The sequence below is a fragment of the Odocoileus virginianus genome, unplaced genomic scaffold, assembly GCF_023699985.2.
Source record: "Odocoileus virginianus isolate 20LAN1187 ecotype Illinois unplaced genomic scaffold, Ovbor_1.2 Unplaced_Contig_11, whole genome shotgun sequence".
NCBI classification, from domain to species: domain Eukaryota; kingdom Metazoa; phylum Chordata; class Mammalia; order Artiodactyla; family Cervidae; genus Odocoileus; species Odocoileus virginianus.
The window spans coordinates 977,979-1,005,688 of NW_027224328.1; the positions used below are offsets into that span (position 1 = coordinate 977,979).

General features: G+C 38.1%; 1 protein-coding gene across 2 annotated transcripts in view; it reads left to right on the forward strand.

Moving 5' to 3' along the window:
• Window positions 1-5,467: 5,467 nt before the first annotated feature.
• The window catches only part of KLRG1 (killer cell lectin like receptor G1), a 28,676-nt gene continuing 6,433 nt past the window's right edge, over window positions 5,468-27,710 (forward strand). Inside the window, exons 1-5 of one of the 2 annotated variants that reach the window (XM_020904635.2) lie at window positions 5,468-5,731; window positions 8,724-8,828; window positions 12,045-12,130; window positions 22,489-22,589; window positions 22,922-23,021. In XM_020904635.2, coding sequence (XP_020760294.2) covers window positions 5,650-5,731; window positions 8,724-8,828; window positions 12,045-12,130; window positions 22,489-22,589; window positions 22,922-23,021 — 474 coding nt within the window. In that variant the 5' untranslated portion in view covers window positions 5,468-5,649. Of the gene's footprint in view, window positions 5,732-8,723; window positions 8,829-11,960; window positions 12,131-22,488; window positions 22,590-22,921; window positions 23,022-27,710 lie in introns of both variants that reach the window. The other variant, XM_020904634.2, reaches the window with a different exon arrangement.

The window sequence follows — 27,710 nt, forward strand, 5'->3', positions numbered from 1 at the left end:
TCTTCCAACACTCAAGGGGAGAAGGAATAAATTGCACATCATGAGGCAGGAATATCTCCATATATTGTTTGGAATCTCTGTAAGGAAAATTTTAACTTCTCCCCCATTTGTGTATTTATTGTCATTTATTTAAATCAGTACAGATTTAGAGGAGTGACATCAGCATGATGGCAGAGTAGGAGAGTCCAACCTTTGCCCTTCCTACAAAGAACAACAATTAGATAGCTATCTACTAGCAAAAATTGCTCTGGGAGACCTCGGGAGTTCACTTAAGAAGCATTAGCAACACAGCAGAGCCAACAACTTGAGAATAACCTCAGGGGAAAAAAAAAAAGATAGGAAGAACAGTTTGATTTTGCCTGCATCATTCCTTCTTCATGTATATGAAGAAAGTCAACTTCATGTTTATTAATCAACTAATTTCTGACAAAGGAATCAAGTCTGTACAATGGAGAAAGGATAGTCTCTTAAATAAATGATATTGGGAAAACTGGACTGTTTTTATTGTTAGCTGCTAAGTCATGTCTGACTCTTTACAACCCCATGCACTATAGCCTACCAGGCTTCTCTGTCCATGGGATTTCCACATGCAAAAGAATGAAATTGCACCCCCCCCCCCTTTTACACCATACAGGAAAACAACTCAAAATGGATTAAAAAATTAAAAGTAAGATCTGAAACCATAAAACTACTAGTAGAAAACAGGGGAAAACCTCCTTGACTTTGGTCTTGGCAATGAGTTTTTTGGCATGTACACCAAAAGCACAGGCAACTAAGCCAAAATAAATGTGTAGGACTACAGCAAGTCAACCTAGAGAAGGAAATGGCAACCCACTCCAGTACTCTTGCCTGGAAAATTCCATGGATGGAGGAGCCTGGTAGGCTACAATCCATGGGGTCGCAAAGAGTCGGACACGACTGAGTGACTTCACTTTCTTTCTTTCCTTTTGGAGAAGGAAACGGCAACCCACTCCAGTGTTCTTGCCTGGAGAATCCCATGGACAGAGGAGCCTGGTGGGGCTGCAGTCTATGGGGTTGCAAAGAGTCAGACACGACTAAGCAACTAACACACACACACACAGAGCAAATCAAACTGTTTCTGCAGAACAAAGGAAAAACCAAAATGAATGGAAGTGTAAATTTGTATAATCACTATGGGAAAGAACACTGAGGCCCCTCAAAAAAATGAAAAATAGAGCCACCATATGATACAGTAGTCCCACTTCTGGGTATGTAACCAACAAAAAGTCACTATTCCAAAGAGATACCCGCACTGCTATGTTCTTTGCTGCATTTCTCAGAATGACTATGATATGGAAACAACCTTTGTGTCTGGTGATAGATGAATAAATAAAGAAAATGTGAGATGTATGTATAAAAAGGAAAATTATTCAGCTTTAGAAAGAAGGGAATTCTGCCATTATGCAACAACATAGATAAATCCAGAGGATATTATCTAAGTGAAACTGTCTGCAGAAAGACCAATCTCACATGATCTCACTATTTGGAACAACAAAAAACGGTTGAACTTGTAGTAACACAGGGTAGAAAGGTTACCAGGGATTGGGGGGTGGAGGAAAATGGGAAATATTGATTAAGGGTATAAACTTTCAGTTATAAGATGAATAAGTTCTTGAGACCTAATGTATATCATAGTGACTACTGTTTACTTGAAATTTTATAAGAGAGCAGATTTCAAGTGTTACCACCACTACATATAACACACACACACACCGACTACACACACACACACACAGATGGTAATTATTGGAGGTGATAGACATTTTTACTAATTTGATTGTGGTAATTATTTCACAATGAATACTTATATCAAATCATATTGTATATCTTAAATGTATACAATCTTTATTTGTTGAGAATAAATAAAAATAAGTTGCTGTGGGTTCATAATTTTTTAAAAAAATTTCCTGGGTTATATAATCCAATACATCCAATACTTACAATATAATCCAATTAATTTTGTTGCTCTAATTGTTTCATTTTGGATTTCAGGAGCTTTTCCAGCACTAAAAGACTAAAAGATGCTCCAGGCTCATCTTGTGTATTTTCCATCCTGGCCCTAGAATTAGTCATTTCCTCAAGGAGCCCTGGTTCCTATGTTGCCTTCCTTTTTTCCTTCTTCATTTTTTTAAAAAAAAATCTTAACCATTTTAAAGTGTGTTGGTTCAGTATTGTTAAGTATTGTTATGGACTGAATATTTGTGTCGCCTCCCACCCCCAAGTTCATATGCTGAAGGCTTAACCTCCAGTGTGACTCTGTTGGAGAAGGGACGGTAAGAAAGTAATAATTAAGGTTAATGAGGTCATAATGGTGGGGTCCTACTCTGATCAGCTTAATGTCATTATCAGAAGAGACAGTACAGAGATCCCTAGCTCTCTCTCTTTTGCATACCTGCACAGAGCAAAGGCTGTTTGAGACCATGGTGAGAAGGTAGCTGCTGCAACCCAAGGTGAGTGGTCTCACCAGACCCCAATTCTTCAAGCCTGTTAATTTCCAGTGTTCGTAACAGTGAGAAAAAAATTTTCGATTGTTTAAGTCTATGGCATTTTGCCATGACAGTCTAGGCAGACAAATACAAGTATATTCACATTGTTATGTAGCCAATCTCCAGAAGTTTTTCATGTTGAAAAACTGAAACTCTTTAGCCATTAAACAACACCCCATTTCTCCCCCTCCCCAGTTCCTGGCCACCACCAACCAATTTTCTGTTTGTATGAATTTGACTATTTTAGATACTTTGTATAAGTGGAAGGAATCACAAAGTGTTTGTCTTTTTCTGACCAGTGTATTTCCTTTCTGCCTGCAATGCAGGGGAGGCAGGAGATGTAGGTTCGATCTCTGGGTCAGGAAGATCCCCCCGAGGAGGAAATGGCAACCCACTTTTCTTGCCTGGAAAATTCCATGGACAGAGGAGCCTGGCTGGCTATAGTCCCTGAGGTTGCAAAGAATTGGACAAGAGTAAAGCAGAAACTAAACTAAAGCCTTCAAGGTTTATCCATGTTATGGGGTGTGACAGGATTTTCTTCATTTTAAAGACCGAATATTATTTCACTGTATGTGTTTGTTGGGGCCCAGGGTAGACTACCCCCAAATATGCCTCAGTGGCACATTGATTATTCTCAATTAAAGTTACTTAAGAAATGGCTGATTCAAGAGTGACTCTGTGGCCTTCCTTTCTGTCTCCCTGAAAGCAGGAAGTAAGCCTCTTCTGTGATGGGAGTGCTTCCCACCTCTGGAGGTATTAATAGAAGTCCACCCTTATCACCAAAGACAGAATTTGGTGCCAAGAAGCTCGTATAAACAAATCTTGTTACTTCTTTTATTTACTACCCCAGTGCCCAACTCTGTCTATATTCTTCACTGATTGGTCACTCAAAACCCAAGTTTCTTTGCCTAGTCAGCTCCTCACAAATTTATTGTTTCTTTGTATGCAAAGTGTAAAAGCTGCCTGCTTTAGTCACCTCTTATGTCCCATTTCTATGAATCCTCCATGTTCATGAATTAAAATGTGTTTCTTTTTCTCCTGTTAATCTGTCTTGTGTCAATTTTATTATTAGTCCAGCCACAAGTACTCTGGGGGGGGGGGTGTATTTCCTCCTCCCCAACATACATATAGACCACATTTTGTTTATATTGTCTTCCTTTTAAGGGCATCAACGTTCATTCTCTAAGGCAGCTCAATTATTGGTGAATCTTTTTGTCAGGCTGTGCTTTGTTTCTTTGTTTGCACTGGTCAGCACTGTACCACCACTGGTGCATGACCACAGGAGGTCCTCTCAGCAGGGACCACAGAGTCTTGCCCTATCTGTGCAGCTGGCTCTTGGCCAGGGACTTAGAGGATGAGCTCACGTGATGGGTTTGGACACCTTTCTTTGTGCCACTCTCTCATGTCAGTCACCCTGATCTGCAAATTCCAGGTATGTGAAAGATTGAAGGCAGGAGGAGAAGGGGACAACAGAGGATGAGATGGTTGGATGGCATCACCGACTCAATGGACATGAGTTTGAGCAAACTCCAGGAGATGGTGATAGGACAGGAAGCCTGGTGTGCTGCAGTCCATGAGGTCACAAAGAATCAGACACGACTGAGTGACTGAACAACAACAAACAGCTCAAAACTTGGATCTCTGCCTCCTCAGCTTCATGAGACTCCTGCTCTATTTTAGGATTCATTTTCCTGTTTGGGGCTGGAAAGTGGTCCTGGGCAGAATACCAGAGTGACCATGGCGCTTACCTTTGTGCTTTTGTGTTCTCTCAAGTGTCACAGTGCTGCCTGATCCGTCCCTGAGAACAGCTGCCTCATGTATTTTGTCATGTAGAGTGTTTTGGCTGAAGGCCAAGTCCAGTATCACTCTGTGACGACTGGCAATAGAATTTTATTAGTTTTTTAATTACTATGCTCTCCCTGTTTCTCTTTCTTCTCTTCTGTCTTTATACATTCTGACTTGGTGACCCTATCTGTTCCTGGAATTTCAATTCCCTTTTATTTTCTTTGACTTTTTATTTTGATTTCACCTATTTGAAATAAATTACTGACACCAGTCAATCCTAAAGGAAATCAACTCTGAATATTCATTGGAAGGACTGATGCTGAAGCTGAAGCTTCAATACTTTGGCCACCTGATGCGAAGAGCCGACTCATTGGAAAAGACCCTGATGCTGGGAAAGATTGAAGGCAGGAGGAGAAGGGGGTGACAGAGGATGAGATGGTTGAATGGCATCACTGACTCAGTGGACATGAATTTGAGCAAACTCTGGGAGATAGTGAAGGACAGGGAAGGCTGGCATGCTGCAGTCCATGGGGTCGCAAAGAGTTGAACACGACTGAGTGACTGAACAATAGCAAATGATACCTTACTATGTATCTACTTAATTTATTCCTCTTTGTGGTTGTCTCAGCATATAAAAATAAGAGAACAAGGAGAGAAAATTAAATGAAATTTCTTATCTGTGAAGGGTAAAGATTAAAGCATAATTGGAATAATGTTTTGGGGAACACAGAGTTATAACTCACTCACAGAACATATATCTGGGCAAGAGCCCATTTCTCCCATGATTCCTGTCACACGCAAACCAACCTCCCATTTCTCTATCACATACCACTACCCAAAGCTCCAAGGAACAATGAGATCAGTCTCATTTGGCATGCATCTGTTTTCCTTTCTTTTATTTATTTATTTATTTTTCATCTCTTTTCTTAAAAGGGAACAAGCAAATATAAAATCTGAGATAAATTCATAGCTAGGAACCACTCTCATATTTTTATTCCAGTTTCCATAATTGAATTACCGAACTTAAGGGCAACATTTCCTTGGTCAATAGAATTATGTGAGATGGGGAGTCAATTTAATTTGTACTTAATGAGCATCTAGAGAGTATAGTGAGGTTAAATAAATAAAACATCAAAAAATCAAAGTTTAGAACATTAATGTCTATAGGCAGCCCCAGAGTTTGAACCATTTCCTGAAAAATTACTTCTGCTTTTGTCATGTTGGACCATTTTTTTTTTTAAACCTTCAAGTTTCCTGCCAGCAGTTTAGAGATTGGGCTGTTTCCTCACTTACGCCTGTCTCTTCACACTTGTATAATTTTATTCTCTCAACTGAATGTGAAAGATATTAGACGAAGATGACTGACAATGTTACTTATTCCGTAATAAAGTCTCCTGCTGAACCCCAAGCTCAGAAGGACGACCGACGGCAGCAAAAAGGTGAGTTAACCAAATGAGTGTGGAAAACTGTCCATAGTCACCATAGGCTAGGTGAATGAATGAGACGGAGAATACATTTGCAGTAGAGGATGCAGAAAAATAGAAGGTCATTTGGAGAAACGCTTTTGGTTCATTTTGAAGACCAGAGTTGGAATATGAAAATTTTGTATGTGGTTGAGGATCTGATCTTAGGTTTCAGGTAAATTGTTTTCTAACCCTTCACTTCTATCATCTTATCTATGAAACACAAGCTCGGGCAATTTTGTTTGTCTTTATTGCTCCTGAACTAAAGCAAGAATTTTGTTGGGAGAACTTTATCTCTTTGTGAATGTTTGGGGCAACTGTGGACCAGCTGTGCAAATTCTAGGCATCTCTGTTTTTCTTGCTATGAAATGAAGAGAAGGACACCAATAATTTTGCCACAGGGTAATATTAAGATTTTGTCAGAAAAGAAGTTATTTCATATAACTAGGTCCTCCCCACATCCCCAGTGTTGCACCAGAATGGTGACAAGTGTAGGAAGAAGGTATTAAGAGCATTACAGATACTAGACCATGTGATTCTGGGAATTTGAAGATGAAACAAACCATTCTTACATAGAACCCCGAGAAAACACTTTCTGAGAAGGCAGATAACTGTGTAAGTGCCAAAATTAGTATTTGATTTTATGTCTTAGGGAGCAAACTTCCATGAGGTGTGTTCTTTAGTGTAGCTCCATAAGCCTTCTCTCTTTTTTGCCTCAGTCTTATTACAAGCTTTAGTATTGTCCCTTGAAATCACTGCTATAATTTGCTAAATCATTTCACTATACTTAGACATTTAGATTTATTTTTATTACTATAAATTATAGAGCATTTAACATTTTATTTGTACTTATTTTTCCTTCTTTGGGGTAAGGTCTGTGCTAATTTTTAAGGAATAGAAATGTTAAATCAAAAAGAATGTGCATTTTAAAGTTTATGTACATGATCACACAATTTGTGATAAATTGAAACTTGACTATAATTATTTTGACTTCCAGGCAAGTGGTTTTTTATTTGTATCCAGTGGACACTGCACATTCTTATCTATTGCCAGTATGTTTATTCCTACACCAGCTTTCTGGGGTGCTCTGCTTGGGAATGAGAAAATAGGTTAGGAGCATTAAGACAATATTAAAAATCTCTTTAGAAAAGTATTGGTGGTGGTTTAGTTGCTAAGTCGTGTCTGACTCTTGCGACCCCACAGACTGTAGCCCGCCAGGCTCCTCTGTCCATAGGATTCTCCAGGCAAGAATACTGGAGTGGGTTGCCATTTCCTTCTCCAGGAGAAATACAAAAAGCATTACATGCTCATTATAGGAATTAGAGAAACTATGAGAGCAGATATAATAAAATAAAATCACTAATAATTTTACAACATGGTGATCATCACTATTACTATTTTGACATATGTTTGCTTTTTTGTACTGACTTTACTACAAGTACTTCACTAAGAGTCTTTTAATATAAAGTATATTAAAAATATTAAATTTCAGTTAATTTTTTAAACTGAATTGTGGTTGCACATATACAATTTATGCAATTATGTTTTGATACTTTTTTATACTTAATGTAATATCTATATCAACATTTATTTCATTAAATATTCTTTTATAGTGCAAATATGTTTTTTTATGTCACTAAAAAATCAAATGCTTTTGGATATATCAGTCCAAACAGTTAAAATACAGAACTGTCTCATTTTAAGCTATCTTCACTAAGAATTTCTTTAAGAAGTTCAAAATACGTCATAGATACCTACATCTACAGTATCATTTACCTAAAATTTAAATTTGAAAGTGAGGCCCAAATAAGCAGAATTATTTTCTCAATTTCCAAATAAAAGGTTATCTATTTGATAAGGAGTCAAAACTAGAACTTAAATGCCTTACTTTATAGATTTTTGCCTTTCACACTATCAGTCCTACACTGTCAGACTAAGGGATCACTACCATTTTAAAATAAAAAATTGGTGTGAAAAATTTGTAATTTTCCAAATGAAAAAAATACCATTCTTAGGTATACATTGTATGCAACATAGTTAATATGAAGTAATGTCCTATCCTTAAACAAATTATCAACCTAAACTGATCACTCTTCCAGTTATGACAGGTTCCAAAGCACTTGTGAGGTGTCAGTTATTTTATTTTCATGTAAGTTTTATTTATCTCAATTTTGAATAAATAATACATCATATGGTTCAAAATTCAAAACGTACAGAAGAAAATAAAAAGTCTTCCTCCTATTTCTGTCCCCATTGACTTGTTTCCCCTCCCCAAGACAAGCAACTTTATCAGATGCATGTGTCTATTTTCAGAAATGCCTATTAGCATACACTGTTTCACAGACCACTGTTTTATTAACTGTTTCCCTTTATATTACTTGAAAAATCACTCCATATCTATGAAAAAAGCTTGTCTTTGTTTTATTGTTAGAAATTGCATATTGACTTTATGGCTACGTCAGAATATATTTGACTCATCTTTTATTGATAGACAGTTAGGTTGAATTTAGTCTTTTCCCCCTACAAATATTGTTGCTATGAGTGGCCTTAAAAATTTGACATTTTATACATGTGTGAATGTCTGCAGGAAAAATTTCTTGAAGAGAAATTGCTGAGTCAAAGGGTAAATTAATGCCTTTGTGATTTTTGGACACAGCCAAACTGCCATCCAAAGAAGTTGTTCTAATTTATATTCTCATCACTAAAGCATGAAACTATGCAAGCCACAATTTCAAAATAAAAAGTATCTTTCACTGGATAAGTAAAATATGTTCCTTGATGAAGCTAATGGTGGCCACCCTCAACTTCAGAGCATGGCCCTGACAGATCCAGGAAAGGAAACTTTAAGACCTGGATCGCAGTTCCAACCAGGCCAAATTGCTTCAAAATCCCAGCTATCCTTCCCTGACCTTTTCTCCTTTGACTTTTATTCTGACTCAGGATATTTTCTTGGATTCTATTCTTGCAGCTTCTTCTTCGAGATCCCCTCGCTCTTACCATGTGACGATAGCTTTGGGGCTTCTGTCCATCATTCTAGCGAGTATGCTGCTATTGCAGTGGATTCTGTACCGGGGTGAGTGCTACCTTAAACCAAAGTTTGTACATAAAAGCAATATAACATTACAGAAAACTTGAAAAATACTCCCAGCAAAATAAATCACCAACAAACACAAGACTATCTCCTAGGCATAGTCTTCTAGTTTTTGAGTACATGCATTTGTGTTAAGTATTTGTTCTTTTAACAGGATTTCAGTTAAGTCCTCTAAAATCCCCCTTGCCTCACTTTATTTTTTTCAATATGGCTGGGTATAGTTCTGATCACAATATGCTTATAATTTTGTGTATTGCTTTTTGGTTTGATATTTCCTACCTACATTTTCCTACCTACTACCATATTTAGCAGGAAAATCAAATTATAATTTTAATACTGTGTTTAACTTTTCATATGAGATATACTGTAATTTAATTAAGCATATTCTAATTTTTCCCATTTACTGAGCTTTCCCATTTTCTAAAATGAACTTTTCTAGATTTACTTGAAGGTCCTTATATATGATGATCCAGAGAGCCTTCGATTTTTGTTTCACAATCCAGAGTTCTAACTTAGGTTTTTGTTATCTGAGCATGATTGCTAGTGACAGGCTAATGCTGTTGTTGTTTTGTCGCTAAGTTGTGTCTGACTCTTTCTGAGACCCTGTGGGCTGTAGCCTGCCAGGCTCCTCCGTCCATGGAATACTAGAGTGGATAACCATTCCCTTCTCCAGGGGATCTTCCAAATCCAGGGATTGAACCCAGCGTCTCCTGCATTTCAGGTAGATTCTTTACTGAGCCACTAGGGAAGGCCCAAGTGACAGGTTAGACAGATTTTATTAATTGGGGTTCTAAGGGTTCAGTCCTAGGACCGCTACATCAGATCCAAGTCCTACGTTTGGCAGAAGGAGACTCCTGGGCAAATCAGGAATTTTTCCTTCAGTCTGGATACCGTCACAGTTGTATGGAAAAAACACAAATTATAAAGTGTCGACTTCATAGCTTGATCTCCAGAACCCTATGTTGTTCCCATGCCAGGCCTTCCTACAGAAAGGTTGTCTACTTTCCCCACTTTTTAACTTCAAATCTGGAATAGATACATAATCTACTCTGCAATTATGTATCCACATGTGTGCTCACTTGATATAATGGTTCACACTTGCCTATTGTGAGATTGTGTTTATGGAGGGTTTATACAAATATGTCTTATAGAAGTAGAAAATCAACAGAATTTTAAATTTGCATTGAATTATTATCATGTAAGCTTATTCAGTTCTCTTTCATTTTCACGGATCTATAGCACAACCACTTTATTTTATTTTATTTTATTTTATTTTATTTTTTTTATTTTTTTCCATTTATTTTTATTAGTTGGAGGCTAATTACTTTACATCATTGCAGTGGTTTTTGTCATACATTGAAATGAATTAGCCATGGATTTACATGTATTCCCCATCCCGGTCCCCCCTCCCACCTTCCTCTCCACCCGATCCCTCTGGGTCTTCCCAGTGCACCAGGCCCGAGCACTTGTCACATGCACCCAACCTGGGCTGGTGATCGGTTTCACCCTAGATAATATATATGTTTCGATGCTGTTCTCTTGAAACATCCCATCCTTGCCTTCTCCCACAGAGTCCACAAGTCTGTTTCATACATCTGAGTCTCTTTTTCTGTTTTGCATATAGGGTTATCGTTACCATCTTTCTAAAGTCCATATATATGTGTTAGTATACTGTAATGGTCTTTATCTTTCTGGCTTACTTCGCTCTGTATAATGGGCTCCAGATTCATCCATCTCATTAGAACTGATTCAAATGAATTCTTTTTAATGGCTGAGTAGTATTCCATGGTATATATGTACCACAGCTTCCTCATCCATTCGTCTGCTGATGGGCATCTAGGTTGCTTCCATGTCCTGGCTATTATAAACAGTGCTGCGATGAACATTGAGGTGCACGTGTCTCTTTCAGATCTGGTTTGCTCGGTGTGTATGCCCAGAAGTGGGATTGCTGGGTCATATGGCAGTTCTATTTACAGCTTTTTAAGAAATCTCCACACTGTTTTCCATAGTGGCTGTACTAATTTGCATTCCCACCAACAGTGTAAGAGGGTTCCCTTTTCTCCACACCCTCTCCAGCATTTATTGCTTGTAGACTTTTGGATAGCAGCCATCCTGACTGGCGTATAATGGTACCTCATTGTGGTTTTGATTTGCATTTCTCTGATAATGAGTGATGTTGAGCATCTTTTCATGTGTTTTTTTGCCATCTGTATGTCTTCCTTGGAGAAATGTCTGTTTAGTTCTTTGGCCCATTTTTTGATTGGGTCATTTATTTTTCTGGAGTTGAGCTGCAGAAGTTGCTTGTATATTTTTGAGATTAATCCTTTGTCTGTTGCTTCATTTGCTATTATTTTCTCCCAATCTGAGGGCTGTCTTTTCACCTTGCTTATAGTTTCCTTTGTAGCACAACCATTTTAAAGGAATGAGAGTGTCTGTATATAAAAGAGGTCAGTGAGGAGAATGGCATGACTTTTCATTTTAGCAGCTGATATCCTTCTCTGTCAGAAAATCTTTTATTTTTAATATCTAGGATGAATTCTTTTTGATGAAGGATGTCTTTTGTCCGATTTCTATTGAATTTTTAATGCATTTGTGATTAAAAAAAAAAACAGCCTTTCATTCTAGATAAGTTTGTTCTTTCTAGTTTCTGTCCTTTTCTTCTGCACTATTATGGAGTGTCAGACTGTGGTTGTATATTCTCAGAGATTCTACCTGATTTAAACAATGTGCATTATGCTATTACACAATGTATGCTCTGAGTCTATATAAATAGTACAGCGATACATTCATGCAAATACACTGTTATATTACCTGTTGTGCATGTGTCACACGTGCATACTGATGTCTAGCACAAGCAAGGGACTCTCCTCCCAGTCTTCAGCCAGCTTATATCCACTTCCTTCCCTGCTCCTTCACATCCTTGCTTAACAGAATGTTCAGTAGTAGTAATAGAGTTGGACATTGTGAGGTATTTAATTTGAGACCGTGCATTGTTGTACATTTCTCTAAACCTTAATCTGAAAGGTAGAGGACAGGGAAGACAGTTTATCCCCCATTTCATTGCCAAGACCAAGTGATCCATAAAGATGTGACCCAAGTCCTCTTCCTGTCCAGGCTCCAAGTTCTCCACTTGTGCCGGCTGTCCTCACTGCCCAGACTTCTGGATGGGGTATGGTGACCACTGTTATTACTTTTCAGTGGAAAAAAGGAGCTGGAATTCTAGCCTGGAATTCTGCTTAGCCAAAGACGCGAATCTCTTTATGTGTAAAGACCAAAAGGAAATGGTAAGTGCAAACATTTAGTAAACATAGGCAGTTTTGTTGGAGAATGCTGTTCAAATGTATCGTGTATCTTCTTTTGAGGAGCAAAAGGAATGTTCTTTCCTTTCCCTTCCCCAACAACCCTCAGTTATATACCTAGTTGCTCCAGTTGGTATGTATGCCTGTGTGTGTGTGTGTTGGAGGTGGCAGGATGGTGAGTATTATGGGGAGGAAGTAGATCATAAATATAGGGCTTCCATTGTGGCTCAGCTGGTAAAGAATCTGCTGCAATGCAGGAGACCTGGGTTTGATCCCTGGGTTTGGAAGATCCCCTGGAGAAGGGAAAGGCTACCCACTCCAGTATTCTGGCCTGGAGAATTCCATGGACTGTATAGTCCATGGGGTCTCAAAGAGTCAGACATGACTGAGCGACTTTCACTTTCACAAATCTAATAAAAGAAAACATTAGATCCAGACACATATGAGTCTAATAGTAAAGAAGCACTTTACTCACTTTACAAGTTTCACCAGCTCTCTCTTACCAGTGAGAGCTGTTGGAACTTGGGAGGGAGGGAAAGAGAGGTAGCCTAGGAACTTAATACCTTCTTCATAATGTTTTGTCTTCATTCATTAGAATTCAGTAAGGTCTAGGCTAGGAATCAGTTGGGGTTGTGTAGAGGGCATGAGGAAGAAGCAGTTCCAGAAAGTTGAGAAAGAAGGAAGGAAAGTGTGTGTGTGCAATTTTAAACTCCTCGCAGAGTTGAGCTGCTGGGCTCCACTTCCTACTGGCCTCCCAGATCTTTCCTGTCTGCTCAACTGTCAGGAAGCGAGTTCTTTATGAATCCTAGAGCATCTCAAAGTAACACAGGAGTTGACATCCTGAGCTTACCTGGTACAAAAATCAATCAAATTCTAACTTGTCAACTTAAATAACATATGCAAAGAAAATAAGGAATCTTACTTAGGTTTTGTGCTAATTTCATGCTGAGCTTTGTGTTTTGATATTGTTTTACATCTTCTTTTTGGGGTAGAATCACAGAGAAGAGTTTATTAAGAATTCAACTATATTAAACATCCCTTAGGGGAAATTCTGAGAAGCAATGAATTACTCTAAAGCAGTTGGACAGAGCATACGGTCTATAAAGTTTGTAACTTCCTGTTTTAAGTGTAGACTAAAGCATCTGGATTCCTGTTGTCTGTCAAAAGAATACTCATTCCTTTGAAATTCTGCATAAACTCTAACTTCAAATCAGTCCACTTCTGTGACTTACTTTTCCTTTATCCTCCCATAAACTAGGTGACAGAATGCACTGGGGTGTATTCTTTAGACCTGTTGAATCATGCTTTTATGGCACCTAGTAATAATAACCTTGGTTTCTCAATCTTTTTGCAGCAACTCCTATTCTCATTCTGATACAACTGCCTCTGAGTTCTTAGGCTGAGTGAAATCAATAGCAGAAGTGAGCAGACAACTTGAAATAATGTTGAGCAAACACTGATAAACAGAGTAGTGAATCATAATACAAGACAGTGCCTCGGAGAATTGCAGAGAGGCAGCTACCATAATTGCAGTGTGATAATGACGGCTGCAGCCCAGAATAGCTGGGAGGTGGGGATGGTTTTGTTTCTCTGAGGTCCCCTGGAGGAATGTTAAAGGATGAGTGTTCAAGGATTTCATCTCTCCATTCTTTCTCTACTTAGTATAAATCCTGATCTACTGTTGAGTAAGCTGAACAGAGTTAGACTGGATGCATTTCTAAAACTGGTTTACCTCCTTTTAAGGACCCTTGATTCAAATCAGTCCTGGAAAGGATATTCTATGCTCTCAGTAGAATATCCCTGAGAGATTGCATAGCAGCTACAGATAAGTCTTACTTCTGACTTTCCTGTGGAATTTTGCTTGGTTCTCTGACCTGACTCTTTTTCTTGCCCTCAGCTTTTGTAAGATCCTGTAAAACCAACTTGACTTATATCTAGTCTGTTGACTTTGTTGTACTAGTGTTGTTATTCTTTCACTCTCATGGCAATATTTATATATATAATTTTAAGATAAATGCTTGCTTTTCCTAGTATTGCACGTGATAAGTTGCTTCAGTCATGTCCTACTCTGTGTGACCCTAGGGACCGTAGCCCACCAGGCTCCTCTATCCATGGAATTCTTCAGGCAAGAATACTGGAGTGGGTTGCCATGCCCTCCTCCAGGGGATCTTCCCAACCCAGGGATCGAACCTGCATCTCTTGTGTCTCCTGCACTGGCAGGCAGATTCTTTACCGCTAGCACTACTTAGTTCTAAACAGCTACCAAAAGAGTATAAAGATCTATGAAAACCAAAGTTTTCTGACATTCCAGTGGTGGAGAATACTGCTAGGGAATTAGTTTGCTCTATGCTAGAGGCTCCAAGGCTATCAGAAGTGTCCCTCTTACACTGTTAAATAGTTATTTTTCAGTAAGATATATAACTACAGTGCACCTCTTAGATCAGTTATAGATAGCAAAGCTTATAATGAAAATAATAAAAATAGAAACTACTGTGAAAATAATAAAAATAGAAAATAGTAGAAAATAATAAAAATAATAGAAAATAATAAAAATAGAAACATAGAGCACCTGCTATGTGATAGGTATTCAGTTCTACTTTATTGTTCTTAATCTTCACAGTGTATCTTATGAAGTAGAATTCAACCTCTCCATTTCATTGAGTGAATAAAATTCAGAAGAGTTAATGAGCAAGTCCAGGGCTACAAATCTGACAGAGCCAAACTTTCTTTTCAGAGCCAAATTTTTAAACTCCACACCAATCCACCTTTTAAAGTCTTACGGAAATACTGTGTTTTGACAGCTTTCAGAATCCATCTTGTGTATGCTGAAAAATGAAATCACTTTTCCAGTTGTTTGTCTGCTGGCTCCTTTTATTTTCTATGCATGTTTAAAATATTATTTGAATTTGAATCTGGGATGTATATTTTATTGCCCTTGGGGTTTAAATATTTTTAAATAGTGAGGTGTTCACTTATATATTTTACTATTCTTAAAAATTTATTTACATGAAAATTATATGCTGAGGTGTTCACTTATTATCTCTTTTTGTGTCTTGGATTTCAAGATTTATTTTATTTTTGAGAAAATAAAAAAAATTGAAGTTGAATTGTTCTATTATTTCCTCAGTGTTCTGTTTACCTTATGGCATCTGCTCTTTTTGGCTTTTGCTGTTCTTTGAATTTATCTTTAGATCTTTCAGTTCAGTTCAGTTAAGTCGAGCAGTTGTGTCCAACTCTGTGACCCCATGAATTGCAGCATGCCAGGCCTCCCTGTCCATCACCAACTCCCGGAGTTTACTCAAACTCATGTCCATCGAGTTGGTGATGCCATCCAGCCATCTCATCCTCTGTCATCCCCTTCTCCTCCTGCCCCCAATCCCTCCCAGCATCAGGGTCTTTCCCAATGAGTCAACTCTTCGCATGAGGTGGCCAAAGTATTGGAGTTTCAGCTTCAGCATCAGTCCTTCCAATGAACACCCAGGACTGGTCTCCTTTAGAATGGACTGGTTGGATCTCCTTGCAGTCCAAGGGACTTTCAAAAGTCTTCTCCAACACCACAGTTCAAAAGCATCAATTTTTTGGTGCTCAGCTTTCTTTATAGTCCAACTCTCACATCCATACATGACTACTGGAAAAACCATAGCCTTGACTAGACGGACCTTTGTTGGCAAAGTAATGTCTCTGCTTTTTATTATGCTGTCTAGGTTGGTCATAACTTTCCTTCCAAGGAGTAAGCGTCTTTTAATTTCATGGCTGCAGTCACCATCTGCAGTGATTTTGGAGCCCCCCCAAAAAATAAAGTCTGACACTGCTTCCACTGTTTCCCCATCTATTTCCCATGAAGTGATGGGACCAGATGCCATGATCTTAGTTTTCTGAATGTTGAGCTATGTTCAAATTCTTGATTTTTGTTGTTATTTTTTTCTCCATATAGATAAGTTTATTTTGATTGTTAGCTTTTGTTTCTTATAGTTGTTGGTGTGTTATTTTTAAATATATGTTGACTAAAGAGTTCCCTGTGGAAATACTTTGGTTTCTTTGCATCTATCCTGATACTCCTCGCCCTATAACATCTTTCTTCCTCATTATCATAATTTGAGATTATATCTTCAGACTTTATTGCTTTAACAATCTCTCATTCAAGTTGAACCATCATCCCTGTTAGAGTATATGACTTTGGGATTGTCCCCATCTTCTCCCTGAAATTTCAATATTGGCTTTTCTTATAGTTAGTGTTTACATCTAATTATATCCAAGGTTTCCTTCTGTGACTACATACACTATGATAAGATGGTCACTTTTCCTCATAATGTAAAGTAGATTCAGGTAATGAAAAGAGCTTCATTTCTTTCAGACAGACATGAATTTCTTTTTACTAAATTGCTTACTAGCGATGTGAGCTTTAGCAAGTTTCTTAATCTCTTTGACTCTCAGTTTCCTCATGTACCAAGTGGAGAAATTTTTTCCGGATTCATTACAAGTATTAAGTGAGAAAATCTATGTGAAATTGTTTTTTAACATAGGACAAATCACTTCATTTTAGCTTTTCTTCTTTCCACTTTAATTCCCCTTGAGACTTGAAAATAAAGCCCAGAGTTGAAATAACTTTTGTTTTTCCTTTCTGTCTTCCAGGGCTTGAAATTTCAGTACAATATGTATCACAAAGTTAATTATGATTTGTTGAATTGAGTTTTTCCCTTTTGAGGAAACCTGAAATGATATGTTAGAAGACAGAACTAAATAGCTGGAAGCAGGAGAATTGTTTTACTTGAGGTCTTCGTAGTCTGGGAATGTGTGCGTGTTTGTTACTCTTTCTTCATAACCAGATAAAGCAACCATTATGAACTTCACCCCAAAGCATACCTTTGGTAGGTAGGTTAGGATACTTCCAGTCCTTTTTTTTTTACTTAAAAAGTTGTGGTAAAGCATGAGTAACATACAACTTACTATTTTGACAATTTTCAAGTATACAATTAAGTGGAATTAAGTATATTCACATCGTTGTGCAACTGTGACCGCTGTTCACCTCCAGAACCTTTTTCATCACCCCAAACAGAAACTCCACACCCATTAAACAGTAACTCCCCATAACTCTGCCCCCCAACCCCTGGTGACTACTAGTCTATTCTTAATGTCTCTGAATTTTCCCTTATGTCCTTTTGTATCTGGCTTATTTTATTTCCTTGGCTTCATTTGTTTAGCATATTTCCAAGGTACATCTGTGCTGTAGCAGGTATCAGAATTTCATTCCTTTTAAAGGCTGAATAATATTTCATTATATGGATAGGACCACATTTTGTTTATCCATTCACCTGTTGATGGACAGTGTTTTACTTTTTTTTTTCTTTCATAATTGAAATTGTACTGATGGTTTTGAGGATCAGTATTTTGCTGTGTTGTTCAATCGATGTCATGTCTGATTCTTTGTGACCCCATGGACTGTAGCATGCCAGGCTTCCCTGTCCTTTACTATCTCCCAGAGCTTGCTCAAACTCATGTCCATTGAGTCAGTGATGCCATCCAACCATCTCATCCTCTGTCATCCCCTTCTCTTGCCTTCAGTCTTTCCCAGCATCAGGGTCTTTTCCAGTGAGTCAGCTCTTTGCATCAGGTGGCCAAAGTATTGGAGCTTCAGCTTCAGCATCAGTCCTTTCAATGAATATTCAGGGTTGATTTCCTTTAGGATTGACTGGTATACAGAAGTTTAAATTTGTGTATAATTCTTAACATTTGTACCAAAAATCTAAAAAAATAACATGTAATTGTGATTCTTTTCTGAACAATTATCCCAGTTACTCTCCAGTTTAAAATCTGGAGGCAAACTTTTCTTAACAGTATGTTAAGTATGAATGCCTTCAAGTGTTCATACACTGTTATATTACATATCCCACAGATTCACAATTTGAAAATTCATTAGTAGTGTATGTGACATTAATCTTTCACAGCAGATTAAGAAAGTTACTAGGAAAACTGGATTACCTGAACAAAGATGCTATAGAGTGCACAAAATTCTGACAGGGAGAGCAGAGATCAAGGTGTGGTTTTTCTTTAAGAAACAGTTCCATCAAAACCAACATGGGAATAAAAGTAATTCAACGTGTCCAAGACATGTTAAACACACAACTGACTCCAAATTGCCATTTAGTGCGCTTTGTATTGGAGGATGTAAAATCTGCCCCAGCTATGCAATGTTAAGCTGACACCCAAGACAATCAAAGCATCTGTATTCAATATCCCAGTATTTTCTGGTTGTACCCAAAAAAATAAACAACCAGTAAATGATTTCACCTCTTAAAGAAAAGCAGTTAGCACTTAAAAAATGGAATAAGGTTGAATTTCCTCCTTCTTAAAAATGTTTCCAGAGCTACTCACAATTTTGCATTTACAAAATAGTTGCTAAACATATTGCCTTGTATTGTACAAGAAGGGAGACAGAGACCACTAAAGCCGGGCGTGTGATTTGAATCAGATTTGGCTTCTTTCCTTTCCTGCTTTGTCAGAGGCTGGGGTCTCCTTGCTCTTAGTTTCTCTGTTTTCTGCAGGTAAATCTTGTCTTTTGGTTAGCCTTTTTCTCTTGTGCTCCTTTTTCCCCTTTTGTGGTTTTTTTTTTTTTTTTTTTTTTGTCTGAAGATTTACCCTTTCCTGCCACCTGTTTTTGGCTTCCACTCTGATTTCCACTTTTGCAGAAGCAGGTGAGCTGACAACCTCATCTCTTGGGCTCCTCCTTTGTTGCTCCCAGGGTGGAGCCGACTTCCCTCCTGGGCATCACAGGGGGCGAGAACATGCCAGGTGCCTGTGGGCAGGTGCATCCTGGAAGACTTAGTGAAGTGGGAGTGCGGGTCCTCCTGCCACCCCAGTTGGTGGGACCCCAGCATTTCACTCTTTTAAAGAGAGTGTTCTGGTTTATAGAGCAAGGCCTACTAACTTTTAGTATTGTGCACATACACAAAATTATAGAGGAAATTCTTATCAATACTTAATTCTAGTAATTTTGTACCCTGTCAAGTTTTCGTTAAACCTCCTATCTGCATGTTTTTATGTGCTAGTAGTCAATGCTTACATTCTTATAGGATATATTTGAAAAGTCTGGAAACAGAGGATTAAGTTATTTTTAAATAGTATATTTGTTACACTTTCAAGTAATATGCTCAATGTGTGTTTCCTCAGCCTTCCAGACACATTTTCAAGTGAAATACCTCTAAATTGAAAACAATAGCTCTAATTAATTTTAGACTTTACAGGTGCTCTGTATTGTACTTTTTTCCCCCCTAAGTAATAACTACATGTATTATTTTAAGTACTTCACCTGAAAAAGTGTCTGGGGGATTGAAGAAAAAAATGTAAATGATATTATTTGAAGACATAACATACATATTATTTAAAATTACATATTCACCCTATGTAAATATCTAGGCTTTTGAATATCATATGTTCATGTTTTGCTTTTTCACATAACATTATTTCATTCCTTTTTCCACACGTTAAATGATTCCAGATACTTATCTTTAAAATTTCTGTATTATTCTATTTTTGCTTAACTATTTTAGTATTTCTAGAAAAAATCTAATTTTCAAATTTTAAGCAGCTAGAAACATATGTAAAAGAATTATTTTCTTGAGGTTAGTTATTTAGTATATAGTCCCTGAAATTAAGTTAGCCAATCAAAGATATATCCAGCTTAGCTTTGGTATTTTAGTAGTTTATCTCCATATGGGTTGAAATATCTTAGCTATATCCTGTAAACCATGTTCATTTTGGAAGTGTAAGGAGTATGTTCTATAGCTTAGCAGGATTTTAATTACAATTTAAAAATATGCCTGCAAAAGCATGTGTGTGTGTGTGTGTGTGTGTGTGTGTGTGTGTAAGACATAAATACTGACCTTAAAAATAAAATGAAAAAGAAAGAAAAAAATGTATCTGATTTCATTTGTTTGCGTTCTGTCTTCATCTTGCTTTTAGGTTTTGTACTTTTTTCCTCTCTAAAGTATAACCAAACATTACTAGTTCTAAAATGACATAGCACCTCATTGCTCTAGTTCACACCTTCTCTGCAAGATAAGCCTTCTGAGGTCACACCCTTGCAATAAACACTCTTGTTTATGCTTTTATGCTGCTTCTATAGTAACACACACACATCACTTAAGAGTCCATAGAACCCTATAGATAATCGCACTCTGGTTCTAAAAGCTTCTTTCAAGTGGGATGTCGATTTTCAAGTGAAAGTGATCCAGTAAACATTTGTCCCGTCCAGTCTCATTAGGGAGAAGTAGTAAACTGGCAGAATCATGTGACTTAAAATTGTATAGATCTTGAGAGTAGTGATCAAGTGTAGGATTGGCATTTGTGAGTATTATCGAATCCCAGCTCTCAGACTGTAATTGAGGTCTATGTTTATGTTTATTTATTTAATGAATGAAGTCTATTCATTTCTGTGTTTCATTAGCTGTCATTCCTTCCACTGAAATGCGAGGAAGAAAGAGATGGACAGTTTTTCTTATAATCCCATTGGAAGAATGAGGATAAACTCACTTTTTTCATAATTTAAATAATCATTTTAAGCAAATTGTTTAAGTAATGCACAAAAGGTTTCCAGCTAATCTGGAGATTAGGATGTCATTTCATTTATCCTACCCTTCCTTTACACTTCAGACTGTCCCCCCACCAGTGTTCACGATTAAGTACTTGATGGGAGTATAGGGCCATATCCAAGGTGGTAGTTTGCTGCTGCTGCTGCTGCTGCTAAGTCGCTTCAGTCGTGTCCGACTCTGTGCGACCCCATAGACAGCAGCCCACCAGGCTCCCCCGTCCCTGGGATTCTCCAGGCAAGAACACTGGAGTGGGGTGCCATTTCCTTCTCCAACGCATGAAAGTGAAAAGTGAAAGTGAAGTCGCTCAGTTGTGTCCAACTCTTAGTGACCCCATGGACTGCAGCCTACCAGGCTCCTCTGTCCATGGGATTTTCCAGGCAAGAGTACTGGAGTGGGGTGCCATTGCCTTCTCCAAGGTGGTACTTTACTTGCTGCTAAATATATTTATTACACTAGCACCAAATCCTATACAAAATTAACCTTCTGGGATTTAACCTTTATTTTAGTTCATTTTATTTCTAGAGATAATTCCATTAGGATATAAACTCCTTCATTTGACGGTCAGTCTCAACAGAGCAAAGGATCTTATTTCTGTTCTAGTGGGTAGAATGGGACATGTAAAGAGTATAACCAACTTAACCTTACCATCAGCTTTTTCCTTAAGAACTGTGTTTATTTTTTCTTGCCATATGCAAGATTGATGAGGACTTGGAGAATGGGAGTTTAGTGGGGAAAAAACAACAATCCAAATACATTGTTGCAAGTTTAATAATAACATATGTGTTAAATTATGATGTGAAATATGTGTGTTCACAGCAGTATTTAGCTTCTTTTCTTTCAAAGTTATCTGAATATATATATATCTGGTATTTATCTGAATACCTATTTGGTGCTCCATCTAATCAAGGAGGAAGTTGCAGTGGGAGGTAGAGATGTAATATTTATCTTATCTATCATGATCTAAGACTATAATTATAGGCGTGAAGTTCAATACCAGGAAGTATTGCACTCTGCAACCAACACATCTCTAGAATGAAGGTTTGAAAGAGAGAGTAGTTATTTGGAGTAGGTGGTTGTTTCAGTCCGCTTGGACTGCTGTAAACCATAGACAGGGTGGGGGAGCTTAAGCCGCAGATATTTCTGTGTCAGAGTCTGGAGGCCAAGTCCAAGATCAAGATGCTGGTAGACTTGGTTTCTGGTGAGAAACTTCTTCCTGGCTTGCAGACAGCTGCCCTCTCATGTGGTGGTAAGAGACTGCATGCTAAGTCACTTCAGTCATGTCTGACTCTTTGTGACCCTGTGGACTGTAGCCTGCCAGGCTCCTCTGTCCATGGGATTCTCCAGACAAGAATACTGGAGTGGGTTGCCATGCCCTCCTCCAGGGGATCTTCCTGATCCAGGGATCAAACCCATTTATGTCTCCTGCATTGGCAGGTGGATTCTTTACCACTAAGCCACCTGGGAAGCCTTCTCCTCTTCTTTGAAGAGCACTAATCCCATTTTTAGTGTGGGGCCCACCCTGAAGACCTCATCTAAACCTAATACTGCCCAAAGACTACTTCCAAACACCATCACTTTGTGGTATCAGAGCTTCAACATAACACTGAGGGGGGAGGGGACACAAACATTCAGTTCATAAATAACAGCGATGAGAGAAGGTGTAAGGAATAACAGCATTACCATGACCCTACATCTCTTTTTTAACTTTCAGCATTTTTTCCTACCCTTTTTCATCTTCTGCAACCTCTCATTTAGATCCAGCTCCAAATTTTCCTCAGTCAGGAATATTACTGGATTGGTCTGAGAAACAGTTCTGGCTGGAGGTGGGAAGATGGATCAGCCTTAAACACCTCAAGGTAAGGGGCTTCAAAAGAGTGCAGAGAGATAGAGAAGAGAAAAGAAAAGGGGAAAAGAAATTATATGGGGAAATAGATCAAGGATAATGGATAGAGAGGAGAGGATAGGAAAAGGAAACAAGGAAGGAAATCAGTAGTTGATAAGGGCAAGAAAAAAGAGAGGACATTTTAAAGAGGATAATGAGTAATTTTTATTCTGCAGTTTTGGGAGCTGAGAGAAGTGAGGTCAGAATGGGAGGAAGAATTTGCTCATTTTTTTATCTTTTCATGCCTTAGAACTTCCTTTTTTCTGCACATCACCTTAAGTGATTGATTTTTCTGGTTTCTTACAGGATTGCTTCAAACAGCTTGGTACAGAAGTGTGGTACCATTGGCAAAGGTGGTCTCCAAGCCTCTAGCTGTGAAGTTCAACTTCCGTGGGTCTGTAAGAAGGTCAGACGTTGATGAATGTTCTGTCTGTCCTGTGGCTCCCTAAAAAGAGGGAGATGACCTCTTGTGAGTAACCTTTAGTGAGTGCCGCCCTTCTAGCACATAAATTAGATGTGAGATTAATGCCGCCTCCCTGGGATTGATGGCTTCTTGCTGGACTCTCTTTGAGAGAACTTAGATGTTATCTTAACACTTTAAAGAGTGTGGGCAAATCTGTGAAACAGATAAGGTTTGTTTTTAGTATCCCTCTTGCTAGTGACTAAGGTTGTTGGCTTAGTCATCCCCATCATCTCTGTCAAAAATGTACTTTTAATATGTTATATTCTGAGCTGAGTTGATGAAATCTGTGCAACTATGTACTATTGCCAGTGTACTAAAGGGTTTTTCTGGGTGCCAGTGGGTTGACATGCTACTCCTCCCCAATAATACATTTTTATCCTAGCAGTGCCTCTTTGCAGGTCAAACTTGAATAAGTTGTGGAAGGTGAATGAGTGAGAGCAGGCTGGCACTTTGTGGCTCAGCTCTTCACACTTCCACAAAGAGCTGGCCTTGACTGAATTTAGTCTTTTCAAAAATGCGTAGTTGTGGTTGAATAAACCAGTGTGTTTATAAACCAGTATCTTTTCTTTGTTATGAATGTGATTTGGACATTAATTTCACAATGTGAAATGTGGGCAGTCTGGTAAGACATTATTATAGAGGAAAATTTACAGAAGCAGTTTATGTGGATTGATCTCCCAATTATTTTTGGCACAAATGACTATAAAATAAGAAAAACATTATTTATCCTTAGTAGGGTTGGGCATAGATGAGAAAGCAAGGTGTTGTTTAGAGATAGAGGAGGGCTTAGTAGGATATAGTGACAAATAAAATTAAAGGGAAAGAAGGCACAGTGTTGTCAATAGAATCTCAGAAATAAAACAATCGCTTATTATAAGTCAATAAAGAAAAGAAAAAGAAAAGATACAGGAGGGAATGATGAGGAGATTATAATTCTGTACTGTTGGTGACTATGGATTCTGATGTTTATTTGAATTTCCCTTTTGTATTATTTCTAGGACAAAGACTGTATTTAACTCACCCTTGTATCCCAAACTCCTAAAATAGTGCTTGCTTGTATCAGTGAATATTCAATGCTTGAATAAAAAAAAAAGGAATTTAAAATTTCTTATTTTAGTTGTTTATATTAGCCCATGAGTTGATTAGAGGAGTTGAGCAAGAAATATTGTATATCTGAATCCCCCCTTAAACCAACCCATTTTTGCAGAGGACTAGTTTAATCTAGATATGCTCAACACTATATACATATATTAATATATTTGGGAACAGCACCCTTTATTCAGCAATAAACACACAATCTGTAGAGACCTAGTCCTTAGGAAAAAATTAGAAACTATTTAAGTATCTATCAATATCCAAGAGATTAAATAAATAACCACCTAAGTTCCTTTATTTTTTTTCTGTAGGACTTGTTTGGTTCTGTTGCTCTGGAGAAGGAGAGTTAGCACTAGTTGTGTGGTCCCACTTGTGCTTTGAGTGACCTGCTTAATGTACCTTCTTCTCTTTTTTCCCCCTTTTAGATCTACTTTCAAAAGTTGCATTTTCTGAGGCTTTCTTTCCAATGCAGGGAATGTGGGTTCGATCCCTGGTTGAGGAACTAAGATCCCACGTGCTCCATAGCTAGAGCCCACGTGCTACAACTAAGACCCGATGCAGCCAAAAAAAAAAAAAAAAAAACCAAAACTTTTAAAAAAAGTTGCACTTTCTCTGCCCCCTCAAAACAAGTCCTACCCTGTCTTCAAAAGGGCCACATCTTTGGTCACTTGGATATAGGGTCAGTGACCTCACTACATTCCAAATGTTGTCATGGATGCCAAGACTGCTCTTAGGCTTTTCCTGTCTTAGCTACAGTGATGTCCCAAGCTGTGATATATGTGATGTCTCTCCAAAGATGGGCTAGAATGTGCTCTCTAGAGCCCCAGTAAAGAACTAAAAGTTTGTTTCCTCTTAGTTCTTCCTATTTTCCGCTTAAATAGTTTTTTATGACTTGCAAAGCCCTGCATGACTTGTAACCAACTATTTGCATCTAAATGCTGCTAACTGTAACAGGTATGGAATGCTCAAACGCTTTCCTGAAGACTGTTACACTGGTTCCTTGTATGTGTGTGTGTGTGTGTGCTCAGTTGCTCAGTTGTGACCAACCCTTTTGTGACCCCATGGACTGGAGACCCCTAGGATCCTCTGTCCATAGGTTTCTCCAGGCAAGTATACTTTCCTGGAGTGGGTAGTCATTTCCTTCTTCAGGGGAATCTTCCCAACCCAGGGATCGAACCTGTGTCTCCCACATTACAGGCGGATTCTTTACCACTAAGCCACTGGGGTTCTTTGTATATATTTTTCCTTAGAAAATGCCTTTTTCCCCTCTTGAGAGCCATGTGAAGACAATGGGAAGAGCACTGATGCTGGAGTCAATAAGACTGACTTTTTTTTTTTTGAAGACCAACTTTTTAAAGATTTTTTTTTTTTCCCCTTTGATGTAGACCATTTTTAAAGTCTTTATTGAATTTGTTACAGTATTGCTTCTGTTTTATGTTTTGGTTTTTGGCTGCAAGCATGTGGGATCTTAGCTTCCCTGATCAGAGATTGAACCTGTACCCCCTCCATTGAAAGGTGAAGTCTTGACCTCTGGATTGCCAGGGAAGTCCCCAGGAGCAACCTTTCCTCAAATCCTTTTTCTAATAATTGCTGTGTGACTTTAGGCAAAAATACTTTACTTCTCTGAGCTTACATTGAGCCATATTATAGGATTGCTCTGTCCAAAACAGCCAATCTCCCAGCTCTCTGTGACATCCGCTTGTTTAGTTTCTTCAAAGCTCTTGTCACAGTCTTATATTCTTTATGTGTTACTTCTATCAAATTATTATTTACCATTTTGAAGCTGAATATGTGCACAGTATAAAATTTAAAAGTTATAAGACATAGCCATGAAAAGAGTCTCTGCTCCACCTCTGAGTGCCAGTTCACCAGTTCCTTGCCCTGGGGAAAAATTGTCGCCTTATGTTCTTTCTCAGATGTAAATTGTTCACAGACAAGCATTTATGTACACGAGTGCACACACACACACACACACACACACACATGGGCTTCCCAGATGGCTCAGTAGTGAAGAATCTGTCTGCTAATGCAAGAGATGTAGGAGACACGGGAAGATCCTCTGGAGTAGTATATGGCAACCTTCTCCAGTATTTTTGCCTGGAAAATTCCATGGACAGAAGAACCTAGCGGACTACAGTCCTTGGGGTTATAAAGAGTCGGACATGACTGAGCATACATGCGCACACACAAACACACCTCAAGTTGTAACATAGTATACACACTGTTCTGCAATGTACTTCCCACCCCCCAATTAACAATACATCTTGAACCTATGTTTATATACTCATTAGAACTGCCTTATTATTTTTAATGGTGGGACAGAATTCTATTTTATGGATTTAACAATTTCTGTAACTGGTCTCCTATTAATGGAAGTTTAGATCATTTCCTTTCTTTTGCCTTTACAAACAATGCTGCAATGACTATATTTCTACAGATGTAATTTCTTGCTTTTTGAGTATTTGTAGACTTCCCAAATTGCTCTACATAAATCTGCAGATTTGTACTCCCTCCAGCAATGCATGACAAGTTTCATTTTCCTTTACATCTTTACCAATGCAGTTTTTCATCAAACGTTTTGATCTTTGCGAATTAGAGAGATGAAAAGTGGTTTCTCATTGTGGTTTTAATTTGTATTTCACTTATTAAGAATTATCTTTTTACATGCTTGCAAGTCATTTGTATTTCCTTTTCTGTGAACTGACAGTTCATAGCCTATATCCTTTTTAAAAAAGAGATTGGGTGATCGATCTTTTCCTAAATAATGTGTGAGAAAAAGTTCTTTATTTACTAAAGCAATGAGCCAGTTGTGTGTAGTAGATGCTGAAAGTATTTTGTCTTAGTTTGTAATTTTTCTGCTTATGTCCTTTGAAATCCTTTATTCTACATTCTAAGATTAAATTAGTTTAAGGAAAACCACAATGAGGTACCATTACACGCCAGTCAGGATGGCTGCTATCCAAAAGTCTACAAGCAATAAATGCTGGAGAGGGTGTGGAGAAAAGGGAACCCTCTTACACTGTTGGTGGGAATGCAAATTAGTACAGCCACTATGGAAAACAGTGTGGAGATTTCTTAAAAAGCTGGAAATAGAACTGCCATATGACCCAGCAATCCCACTTCTGGGCATACACACCAAGGAAACCAGATCTGAAAGAGACACGTGCACCCCAATGTTCATCGCAGCACTGTTTATAATAGCCAGGACATGGAAGCAACCTAGACGCCCATCAGCAGACGAATGGATGAGAAAGCTGTGGTACATATACACCATGGAATATTACTCAGCCATTAAAAAGAATTCATTTGAATCAGTTCTAATGAGATGGATGAAACTGGAGCCCATTATACAGAGCGAAGTAAGCCAGAAAGATAAAGACCATTACAGTATACTAACACATATATATGGAATTTAGAAAGATGGTAATGATAACCCTATATGCAAAACAGAAAAAGAGACTCAGATGTATAGAACAGACTTGTGGACTCTGGGAGAAGGCGAGGGTGGGATGCTTCAAGAGAACAGCATCGAAACAT